Genomic DNA, 12,237 nt, shown 5'->3' with positions numbered 1-12,237 from the left:
TGTTGCTGATCTGCATCTGTGCCACTACTCCCCGTTCACCACTACAGAGGAGGAAGCGCAACACCTACGTGCTGGCCTTGGATGGAGACACGGACTTCTACCCCTCGGCGCTCTCCATGCTGGTCGACCGACTCAGGAGGGACCCCACCGTTGGCGCCGCCTGCGGGAGAATTCACCCGACGGGCGTGGGTGCGTAGACAGCTGTGGTGTGTGTGGTGCAGGATGTGTGTGGGTGGTGCAGGATGTGTGTGTGGTGCAGGATGTGTGTGTGTGTGTGTGGTGCAGGATGTGTGTGGTGCAAGATGTGTGTGTGTGGTGCAGGGTGTGTGCGTTGGTGGTGCAGGATGTATGCGTGTGTGGTGCGTTTGGTGCAGGATGTGTGTTGTGTAGGATGTGCGTTTGGTGCAGGATGTGTGTGTGGTGCAGAGTGGTTGTGCAGTGGTTAGCACAATCCGCTATGAACCTAGCAACCCAAGTTCGATTCAAGCTCAAGGTCAACTCCAGTGACGATTATCTGAACCCGTCCAGCGGCTCCCCTAGGTCAACTCAGCCTCAAATTATCATCTGGTGTGATGTGTAAATATCACCGCTGGGGAGACAAAGGCAGCCGGGCATGGTGCTGGCCACCTGCCCCCTCGTATGCCATGCTGGCCTTCACAGGCGCTTCTCATGAACAGCACTTGCTCCAACAGTCTGTTAATGCTACACAAGGGATCTTTGGTGCGGGTTGTCACCAGATCTCAGCAGCGCTGAGCCTGGACAGCGCTTGAGAATGGGTGCGTGTGGATGACAGATGTGTACAGCGTGATTTTAATTGTTTACAGGTTATGCAAGTGGGGGGGACATATCCTGAAAAGTGTTGCGTTTATTAATGAAATGTGAAACCCGCGACAGTGATTCTGCATTCTGGGTGGGGAAATCAATACCCCCCCCCTACTTGCTGGTCGTGCCACACAATTTCACTGTGCGAACCGCATGCTCGCCACGCTCACTGCCCGCCCCGCACGTAGTATTGCTCGGCTTTTTATTGCTAGGCGTATGAACTTCAGCACCGTTGAACGCCTTCGTCTCTGTTAAAGTCCTGCGGTAAAATGGCATTCAACCCAATCAGATTACGCACAACCGTTAATTCCATCAGGTTTTCGTTGAAGTAATTGCAAAACATGCAAATTGCAGTGGCCTAGGGTGTCTCTGATGCAATCCTCACACAAGATTCACCCTCAGTGCACATGATCCAGATGGCACGCTGTTTCAGCAGACTAACAGAACGCTAGTTTAACACAGGCTTTTGCAAAAATATTATACATTGTAAATGTTGTGGATTTACTTTCCAACAAACCGTTGTGCTGAAGTAGTAACTGATTTGCACGTTTTGCTTAGGTGACAAACCTTACTGGCTGTGTCGGATGGAGGAGGGTTACGTCACTTTTTCACTTACATGATCTAACCCAAAAACCTTAATTTTGAATAACAAAAAGCCCTTGCTATCACAACTACTCGGGATGTTTAAAGACAGTTAATTGAACAAACACCCATACACATACACACACGTAAGCACGGTGAAAGTATTGTAATTGAATCAACACTCATCCACCACAGCAGTGCCGAGTGCACATGGGACAGAATTGTTATATCATGAAGTGGTCTGAGAAAAACCACCGCCGCTAGTAATGTAAGTTTAACTTTACATAACTCAAATGAAATACAAAGATATTGCAAAGACTTCGGAGTAAATTGCACAACTCCTCGAGAATTATTTAATGAAAATAAAATCAATATTATTATTCTTGGTTCTTTCGGTAAGTCATGTAGATAGAAAATAAAATAAAACATAAAAATAATGAAATAAATGTTACATTTCAACATTTTAATACATTTACGTATTCATCAGGAGGAGAGTTTTTTGCTTTTATTATTTTCTATTTATTTTAATTTTTTTAATTTAAAATTTTTATTTTCTATTTACGTGACTTTACCGAAAGAACCAATAATATGAATTCCTGCAGTCACGAAAGTTTTAAGTCAACATTTTGTATCATTATTATCAGCCGTGGTCAATCCACTGCGGGAAGAAGGCCTCCCCAAGTCGTCGCCATCTCTCACGACTCTGCGATGTAATAATCCAACACATCACCAACCTTGGTAATCGTCCAACCTTCCTGACCAGCTGGATAACAAACATAATAATCAAATAGATGGCCATAACCTGTACTATTCCCTTAGAGGTTAGATGCCCAAATTAACAGAGGCTGTCAGTGAAATCTGCCAGGAGAGCTAGCAGTTGGCATGAGCTGGCACGCGCCATGCTGAGCCGAGGCAGATCACAGGCAAACTGACACCAACCATAGTTGTGACGAAATAAAACTACGTGGCACGCACTGATATCCAATCTCAATGCTTTAACGGCACAATTCAAATGTCTATCGTTTATTGAGTGGTCGAGCCAGGCGGGACCGGCCTTGGGCTCGGACACAAACCCATATTTTCACCCAGGAAACCGGAGAGCACAGATTTAGCCACTCCTTGACTCATTGTCATAGCAAAAATCACATCTATTTATGAATGCACAATTTAAAATAAATGAATAACAAATAAGCAATTATAAGAGGAGAATAATTCAAAGAGCATGTGTATTTTGTTTTTACGCCACCCATCCCTCTGCTCCCTGCCCTCCCGCTCTCCCAACGTGACCTCCCGGATCGCTCTTCCTGGCTTGCTACTCTTCCTCACCTCCTGCCCTCTCTCATAACCCCCTCCTTTCATCTCCCCAGCATGCCCTTCCATACCTTCTAGCCGTCTACTCTTCATCCAACCACTCCCTCCGATCCTCCCCTCTATTGCCCCACTGCCTATTCCCTCTACCTCCTCCTGTACATCCCTACCACTCCTATTGACCCACCTTTGATCCCCCGTAGTCAGCAATTACATTTCCTCCCAATCTCGGAATTCAAAGTTCTCACATCGCTCTCCATGTTTACAAAAAAAACTTATTTTAAAAATGCAAAACCCACAGTCCTTTTTTCAACATATACAGTGAGGGAAAAAATAATTTGATCCCCTGCTGATTTTGTACGTTTGCCCACTGACAAAGAAATGATCAGTCTATAATTTTAATGGTAGGTTTATTTGAACAGTGAGAGACAGAATAACAACAACACAATCCAGAAAAACGCATGTCAAAAATGTTATAAATTGATTTGCATTTTAATGAGGGAAATACGTATTTGACCCTTGTTGGCAATCACAGAGGTCAGACGTTTCTTGTATTTGGCCACCAGGTTTGCACACATCTCAGGAGGGATTTTGTCCCACTCCTCTTTGCAGATCTTCTCCAAGTCATTAAGGTTTCGAGGCTGACGTTTGGCAACTCGAACCTTCAGCTCCCTCCACAGATTTTCTATGGGATTAAGGTCTGGAGACTGGCTAGGCCACTCCAGGACCTTAATGTGCTTCTTCTTGAGCCACTCCTTTGTTGCCTTGGCCGTGTGTTTTGGGTCATTGTCATGCTGGAATACCCATCCACGACCCATTTTCAATGCCCTGGCCGAGGGAAGGAGGTTCTCACCCAAGATTTGACGGTACATGGCCCCGTCCATCGTCCCTTTGATGCGGTGAAGTTGTCCTGTTCCCTTAGCAGAAAAACACCCCCAAAGCATAATGTTTCCACCTCCATGTTTGACGGTGGGGATGGTGTTCTTGGGGTCATAGGCAGCATTCCTCCTCCTCCAAACAAGGCGAGTTGAGTTGATGCCAAAGAGCTCCATTTTGGTCTCATCTGACAACAACACTTTCACCCAGTTGTCCTCTGAATCATTCAGATGTTCATTGGCAAACTTCAGATGGGCATGTATATGTGCTTTCTTGAGAAGGGGGACCTTGCGGGCGCTGCAGGATTTCAGTCCACGGCGTAGTTTGCTACCAACTATTTTCTTGGTGACTATGGTCCCAGCTGCCTTGAGACCATTGACAATATCCTCCCGTGTAGTTCTGGGCTGATTCCTCACCGTTCTCATGATCATTGCAACTCCACGAGGTGAGATCTTGCATGGAGCCCCAGGCCGAGGGAGATTGACAGTTCTTTTGTGTTTCTTCCATTTGCGAATAATCGCACCAACTGTTGTCACCTTCTCACCACGCTGCTTGGCGATGGTCTTGTAGCCCATTCCAGCCTTGTGTAGATCTACAATCTTGTCCCTGACATCCTTGGAGAGCTCTTTGGTCTTGGCCATGGTGGAGAGTTTGGAATCTGATTGATTGATTTCTTCTGTGAACAGGTGTCTTTTATATAGGTAACAAGCTGAGATTAGGAGCACTCCCTTTAAGAGTGTGCTCCTAATCTCGGCTCGTTACCTGTATAAAATACACCTGGGAGCCAGAAATCTTTCTGATTGAGAGGGGGTCAAATATTTATTTCCCTCATTAAAATGCAAATCAATTTATAAAAATTTTAAGATGCGTTTTTCTGGATTTTGTTGTTGTTATTCTGTCTCTCACTGTTAAAATAAACCTACCATTAAAATTATAGACTGATCATTTCTTTGTCAGTGGGCAAACGTACAAAATCAGCAGGGGATCAAATACTTTTTTCCCTCACTGTATACATACAACGTACATACAACATGATTACAACACACAATATAATATACAACCCACATACAACATACATATATACAACATACGTACAACATATATGTAATAACTTGATTTGAAGCTTTCGTGATTGCAGGAATTACTCTTGGATTATTTCTACGTGACTTTACCGAAAGAACCAAAGAGTAACATAGATGTAGCCAAGAAAGCCACACCTGAATCGTAGCACTTCTGCATTGTGTTTTCACTTTGAGTTGCGTTCAGCCAATTAACCATAATTGTTTATACACCGTCAGGGCCGCTCGTCTGGTACCAGAAGTTCGAGTACGCGGTAGGACACTGGCTGCAGAAGACGGCCGAGCACGTGCTGGGCTGCGTTCTCTGCAGCCCTGGCTGCTTCAGCCTCTTCCGAGCCAAGGCCATCATGGACGACAACGTCCTCAAGACCTACACCACGGTGGCCACCGAGGCCCTGCAGTACATCCAGTATGACCAGGGTAAGCGTCGACGTGTGTTTGGATCTCGCACCTTTGATCAGAACGGTTGGCTACTTGTGGTGTGAATTAAGTTCAACATGTATACATGTCACAGTGGCGAGATGTTAATTCCCTCGCCTGGTATACAGCAGGTCGTAAGTTCCATCCCGAACCTGACGCGTGAATTTGCATGTCTCTCTCTCTCCCTGTGGTTGCGTAGACTTTCTTCAGGTCCTCTAGTTTTTCCCTCCTCATTTATATGCAACATCACGTGCTTAGAACCTTTGGCTGCTATTAATTTCCACATGATAAGGCACTTCGATGACCTTTCATCTGTGGCCAGGTCGCTTCTGAATAAGAGCTACATGGTACAATTGGGCCTTACCTGGTAAAATAAACAAAAATAGTTTAGTATTATTTTATATATATAGTGGAAGTAATTGCAACTCTTTCTTCAGTCACAATACCATCAGTGGACTCTCCCATCTGATTGTTAATTTCCCACCCAACCCTTCTGGCTGATGTGATCAATGGATATATTTGTTGCATTGGTTAAAAATAACTACAATTCTATGGAAATCTCGTTTGCAAACGTGGACGTTGTATGTATTTAGAATCTCTTTCGCACAATACATCACAGTAATAGTGGGCCGTGACCCCGCAACATCAATTTCATACATAGGCTTTCACGACCAATATTCATGATTCACAATTCGTTCATGCTGGGTTAGATTAACGTGTAGGTATAGTGTTAATTTGTTTTAACTATAAGCGTCCGCCATCCGACAGAGCTAATCGGGTAAGGTTGTTAGGTCATGGGGCAACTACGTCGATGATTTTGGTTTAATTAGCAAAACCCGAATATTGAAAGACAAGCAAAATATTTTTAAAAATTACGTAAATATTAATATAATATTTTATTTATTTACATTTAACTTTTTCTAACAAAAAAAGCTGTTGACATATCGCCCAATTGACAACTTGAATGACTATGATATTATACCTGCACGATGATCGGACCCACAATAAACGAATCATGAATCATTACAACGTTGCTCTCTGCCTTCTGAGTCAGATTTTTATGCACCGGTCCCCTCCCCACCACGCCCTCTGTATGAATGGGTTCACCACACAGTTGGTCGGGAGGTCACGTGTGGCGACTCTAACGTGTGGGTATTCAGATCTCTGTCTAAGACGTCTGGCAAGCTTCCAGAGAGGAGGCCAAAAATACCACGAGAGAGGGAATGTTGCCAAGCTCCTCTGTCAGCAGTGGAGTGAGCAAGCTGGGGAAGAGACGCACCTCCAGCAGCATTCATGATTAATGCAACATGCACACTTCGCAAACTGTACATAATTTCCCATCTAGAACTCAGAGGTGAAAGGTCAAAGTCCCTCATACACTACTCTGAACCAGGTGAGAGCCTGGACGGTTGACACCCTAGACAGGTGAGAGCATTAACAGGTGAGAGTCTACTTCTTGAAGGTGGATGATGCTTGTTGGATGCTATTGCTACTGCTCGTGCGTGTGCATCAGTGGGAGATACAGAGAGAGAGAGAGAATTTCAGACGACTACTGCCGGTGCAGCTCTAGAGAAACGCCGCTCGGCCAGCAGCTGATGCCGGCTGTGGGTACGATGAGCCGGTTACCCTCTAACTCGCGGACGTCCCCTCTCCCATTTGTCGGTGCAGGCGAGGACCGCTGGCTGTGCACGCTGATGCTGCAGCAGGGCTGGCGCGTCGAGTACTGCGCCGGATCGGATGCCTACACCAACGCCCCGCAGGATTTCAAGGAGTTCTTCAACCAGCGGAGGCGTTGGGGCCCCTCCACGATGGCGAACACCTTCAGCATCCTGGAAAATGGCATCCGCACGGCCACGAAAAACCCGTCCATCTCTCGGCTCTACATTCTCTATCAGATCATCTACACGGCCACCTCCATCATGGGTCCGGCCACCGTCTGTCTCATGATTGCAGGTGACTTCGGGTTGTCACATATTCTGGGTTTTTATTTTATTTTCCCGGGTTCATCCTTTTGATGCAGGGACTACATGAAAAGAGACGGCGCCATGGTGGAGAGGCGTTAACTCCCTCGCCTGGTATACAGGAGGTCGTGAGTTCGAACCCGACCCTGACGCCTGTATATTTGGAGTTCGCATGTCTTTTCTCGTGGTCATGTTGATTGTTAACCGGGTTATCTGGTTTTTCTCTCCACGTTTGGAATCAACATTACGCGTTTAGAGTATTTGGCTGCTATAAATTTACACGTAATAAGCCACTTCGTTCAGCTATCATTTGTGGCCAAGTTGCTTCTGAAAAAGAACTACATAGCTAAGTGGGCCTTATATGGTATAATAAAAATAGTTTGGTTAAAAAAAAGTTAACTTGAAACACTTCTGCTCACAGTCGTGCATGGCTTCATGTCGTCACTCACAGTTGTTCCTTCCACGATATATTTGATTGCCATATTTTTCATAACAAATGTCCATCGTTTGGTGTTTAACGCACACAGCCTCAAAGTGAGCAGTCGTGTTAATCTTCTCATCATAACTTTAGCTGCCTTATAATTGTACAACCATAATAGTTTTTTAGCTTTTCACACACTGCTTGCCTGCAACCCACCGGCGTGCATAACAAAAGGCGGCATAATCCTTGCTCTTATCTACTTACGCCATCTACACCACAAGGCCTCGGCTGCAGCTTCAGGCGTAGCCGCAGTTGCAGCACTGGTCGTCACCTCACCAGCTTATAACCCCCCCCCCACGGCCCATCCTGGCTCCTCCCCTTAATAATAAGCTCGTGTCTCTTAGAGTTCTCTTCACTTGATACAGTAATTTTGCTGTGACGGTTCCACCTGAAGAGGGAGGCTTGTGTTGCCTCCAAAACGTCGTGATTAAATGTATTTGTTTTCTCTTTTAACCTATGTGACTTTACCGAAAAAAAGAAGAGTATATATACGCACTGCTTGCGTGTTAATAATATTGTGAGGAGTATTGCTTTTGTGCTGGGGTATTTAAACTGCTGTATGTTTCTTTCAGCCAACAAAAAAAATTATACACAGGCTGCACGACTCAGTTAATCTGAGTGCACTCTTTGCTTTACAGCTGATTGAACAGTTGTCGTTGTCAATCATGGTGATGATGGTGGTGATGATGATGATGGTGGTGATATTGATGATGATGGTGGTTGTGGTGATGAGATGATAATGATGGTATTCAGCTCGTGTGGTATTTGTCTCGTGCCGGTGCTCAGGTTGCTTCACCTTCGTTTTCAAAATGAACCAAAACTGGGCACTCCTCATCGCCATCGTTCCGCCCGCTCTGTACATCGCCGTCTGCTTCAAAACGAAGCCCGACACGCAGATCAAGGTGGGCGCCCACGCTTTTCCTGCAGAAGCACGTGGCACTCATTACACACAACGTGCTTGCCACAAATGAACCACAATGTACATATGTATGCTGAACTTCTTTGGCACCGTACGTAGCCAACCTTGCTCATCGGAGGTGCAGGTGACGGACAACAAACTAAACACAAAAAGCAGTCTTAAAGAAATGAGTTTTGAATATATATGATTTAAAAGTGCAAAGCTACAGTGGCTTCTTAACATTTGAAGGAATATCGTTCCACACGACCACAGCAGCCCATCTGAATGTTTGCGATGGAGTAACTGTCTTTGTTCGATGGCTGGCCAAAAACCACTGCGAGGATAACTGGAGTTCACACGATTGTTTATGTTCCTTGACGTGGTTATCAAGGTATTGTAGTTCGTTTGTGGCACGCTATTTTTGTATTATGAGTACGACCTTATAACAAAATATTTGGTTGGCAACTGGAAGCTAAAGCAGCTCGGCGAGCACTGGATGGACATGGTCGGATCTTGCAATGCCCGTCACAACACGTGCCAATGTCCCATAGAGCGGTGTGTTGCAATAATTGTGCCTTATCGATACAATGCTACACATCACCATGGTGGTTAGGCCCTGATATGAAAATTACAGAAATTGACTACATTTTGCATGTGGTGATCACCTGACATATTCTGGTCGAGTATGACGCCGAGGCTGTTTAGATTAATCAAAAACTGAATCCTTGAGTCTGCGACTACCACACCTGATTCTAGCACAATTTCGTTTCATGCAAACCACACGTGCACCACTCGCTTGCAATATTCGAGGCTGCCGAGGCTCTCCACATTTAACTTGGACTTCATTGCGGTGTACAATTGTGAGTCATCAGCATATATATAGAACTTGATATTACGTGATGAGATGACATTGGCGATTGGAGAGACATATTTTGAAAATTGGAAGTGCTAGAGGATAGACCCCTGTGGTACGCTGACTAAGCATAGGCGATGACTGTTCGTCACCCAGCTTGACGAACTGTAATCTACCATACAGGTATGACTCAATCCACTCTAGTGCCATAGCCGATGCATCGAATCTTGACCTTATCTGCTCAATGAGTATCTCATGGTCAATGGTGTCGAAGGTGGCTGAGAGATCGAGGCCAACCAACGCTGCGACGCACCGGTCATCTATGATCTTGTAGAGGTCAACAGTGACCTCTAGTAGAGTCATCTCAGGGCTGTGGAATTGTCGGTTCGCCGACTACAACGGGTTGAATTTGCCCATCGCAGTGACGTGGGGAAGTAACTGCTTCAGACACAGGCGCTCAATGACCTCTGAAATTGTACTCAGGTTTGAGATCGGGTGATAGTCTGGGTGTTCACTATGGCTCAAGCCAACTTTTTCAGAAGCGGTGTTACCTGCGCCATTTTTCAATGGTCTGGCAAACAGCCCTCAGTGAATGAAATATTTGCCAGGTGGACAATCAGCGGCGCAAGTACGTCCAAGCATAATTTGAGAATTTATATCTGGATGGAGTCGAGCGGCGATGTCTTATTTGGCAGCTGTGCAATGAACATTGAAACCTCTGCTACCGACGATGGTGCCAGGGTCTCGAGTTTTGCAATGGTTATCAGGTTGATCAAACTCACATGACAGACCAGGAGACTGCGTTGCCTGCAAGTTAGAAACTGCCGTCTTAATCGTCACTTTATTGGTGAAGAACGTCACAAGTACTGTACACAGACCGGGGCTAACTAATGTATGGGTTTGAAGTGCAACAGGCCCTTCACAACGCGGCACAGAGCACGGGGTCGCGAACCGACTCATTAATGCACAGCCCATAGAACGATCAGCGAGACTCAATAATGAGCCAGTTTGCAAATCTGTAGGCGGCTCTGTAAGTGAGTTGGACAGTCTGGAAACCAGTTTTATTTCAAAGACGCCCCAGCCTCCTCTGCGTCTGCTTCGCAGTGATCGCTTCCAGTGACAATAAGTCACTTCATGCTAACCCGTTCTCTGTGTGCTTGTTTGGATGGACATAAGTTCATCAAGAACAGCAATGATGTCATTTTCTAATTGAGCTGCAAATGAATGGACCGTCGATGCAGTATTCAGACGCACCAATGATGACCAGATCTTCTGACAGAAAGCATCGTGGGTTAGTCGTTTTCAGTTCCTGTATGATATCGTTGTGATGGGTGGGCGAATAATTGGTAATGCCACTTTGCACGTCACAAGACTGTCATCTGAAATACCTACGTCTTCCATAAGAACGTCGTTTAAAGTTACGACGTCGCCGTATGTGAAGATATGATCCAGTATTCTTCCTGAACAGCATGTTGCGCCGCTGACGTGCTGGGTTAAACTGACTGTAGAACGTTTCGGCGAGATCACTGTTGATTTTACCATGAAAACCAGTTGGTCCGGGACTGTTCAGGTCAGCACAGATCATGTAGCGAGAGCCAAATGTCCCACAATCTCACAGACCAGAAAGCTAGGAAAATAATTCTGACAGCTGTGAAGTCGACGGTCGATAGACGACAGCGATCGTATGCCCCCACATGCTGTTCGTTATTTTCACAAGCAGCAGCTTGAATTATGTGATTGGTAATGAGTCGCTCAGGACTTTCACGCAGATTTCTCCACGGTGAATCAGTGTGACCCGATCACCATGTGAACTGCTGGTGCCAGGCTTCCCGCGACGGTGCTGATGTGCAATAGCATATCTGTTAGGTGCAGCCTCACGCTTAATTACGTCCGATGAGTCGTCATATATCCAGGTTTTGGTAATGGCCAATATGTCGAGTCCACAATCGTTGATCAGATCCTGGATCAGCACAATATTGTTAAATAAGAAGCGTGTGTTGATCAATCCAGCGTCAGTGTTCAGACCCCGCCTGGATGCACGTTCATTCTCTTCCTTTCACTTCTTTCAATGAGCTCCCAAAGCTCTTGGGTCTTCCTCCCCTATCATTATGTTGTTGTTGTTTGTAAAGTGCCAGGGCCTTGAGGACCTTGTGGAAAAGTGCGGAATGAATGCAAAGTAACTCCCAAGAAGTGGTGGTGGTTGGACAAAAAGGACGATGGTGACGCCGATCACTAATGTTTCCTACATCGTCCTGCAGGGGCGCTGCGATGGCGAAATGTTAACTCCCTCGCCTGGTATACAGGAGGTCGTGGGTTCGTTCCAGATCCCGATCCCGACCCTGACGCCTGTTATATATTTGGAGTCCACGTGTTCTCTCTCTCTTCCCTCCACATTTAATCTGGCTGCTGCTATACATTTCTACGTGATGAGCCACTTCGTTGAGCTATCATTTGAGGCAAGGTGGCTTCTGAAAAGAGCTTTATACCTCAGTGGGCCTTACCTGGTATTTTTTGTTTAAGGTGGCCATGGTGCTCACCGTGATCTACATGTTCCTCATGACGGGCACGCTGCTCGCTATGGTCGGCGACATTGTCAAGAACGGTATCCTCACGCCCAGCGGCATCTTCTTCATCACTCTCGCGGGCATCCATCTCATCGCCGCGGCGCTGCACCCGCGCGAGTTTTCCTGCATCGTGCACGGATTCTTGTACCTCATCTGCATCCCCACGGGATACCTGCTGCTGCTCATCTACTCGCTGGTCAACATGTACAATGTATCATGGGGCACGCGTGAGACCAAGGCACCTTCTGAGCCCTCCCCCAAGGAGGTGAGTTACTTTGTGTGTTATCGTTGTTGTTTTTGTGTCGAACGTTATTTGGAGTGTCGCTCCATTGTCCTCTGTTGCTACGTCCTGCACGTCCGATTAGCGCGATTGGCTACGTACAGTGCAAAATA

At 46.0% G+C, this 12,237-nt stretch overlaps 1 protein-coding gene across 2 annotated transcripts in view; it reads left to right on the top strand.

Annotated features, from left to right (window-relative positions):
* The window catches only part of LOC144732959 (chitin synthase chs-2-like), a 35,054-nt gene that overhangs the window by 14,488 nt on the left and 8,329 nt on the right, over positions 1-12,237 (top strand). For both annotated transcript variants that reach the window (XM_078614624.1, XM_078614623.1), the window contains exons 9-13: positions 48-189; positions 4,887-5,087; positions 6,756-7,040; positions 8,316-8,431; positions 11,801-12,109. In XM_078614624.1, the coding sequence (XP_078470750.1) occupies positions 48-189; positions 4,887-5,087; positions 6,756-7,040; positions 8,316-8,431; positions 11,801-12,109 (1,053 nt within the window). The remainder of the gene's footprint in view (positions 1-47; positions 190-4,886; positions 5,088-6,755; positions 7,041-8,315; positions 8,432-11,800; positions 12,110-12,237) is intronic.

The sequence above is a fragment of the Lampetra planeri genome, chromosome 45, assembly GCF_965212315.1.
Source record: "Lampetra planeri chromosome 45, kcLamPlan1.2.h2, whole genome shotgun sequence".
Lineage (NCBI taxonomy): Eukaryota > Metazoa > Chordata > Hyperoartia > Petromyzontiformes > Petromyzontidae > Lampetra > Lampetra planeri.
This window is presented reverse-complemented; position numbering and strand designations above follow the sequence as displayed.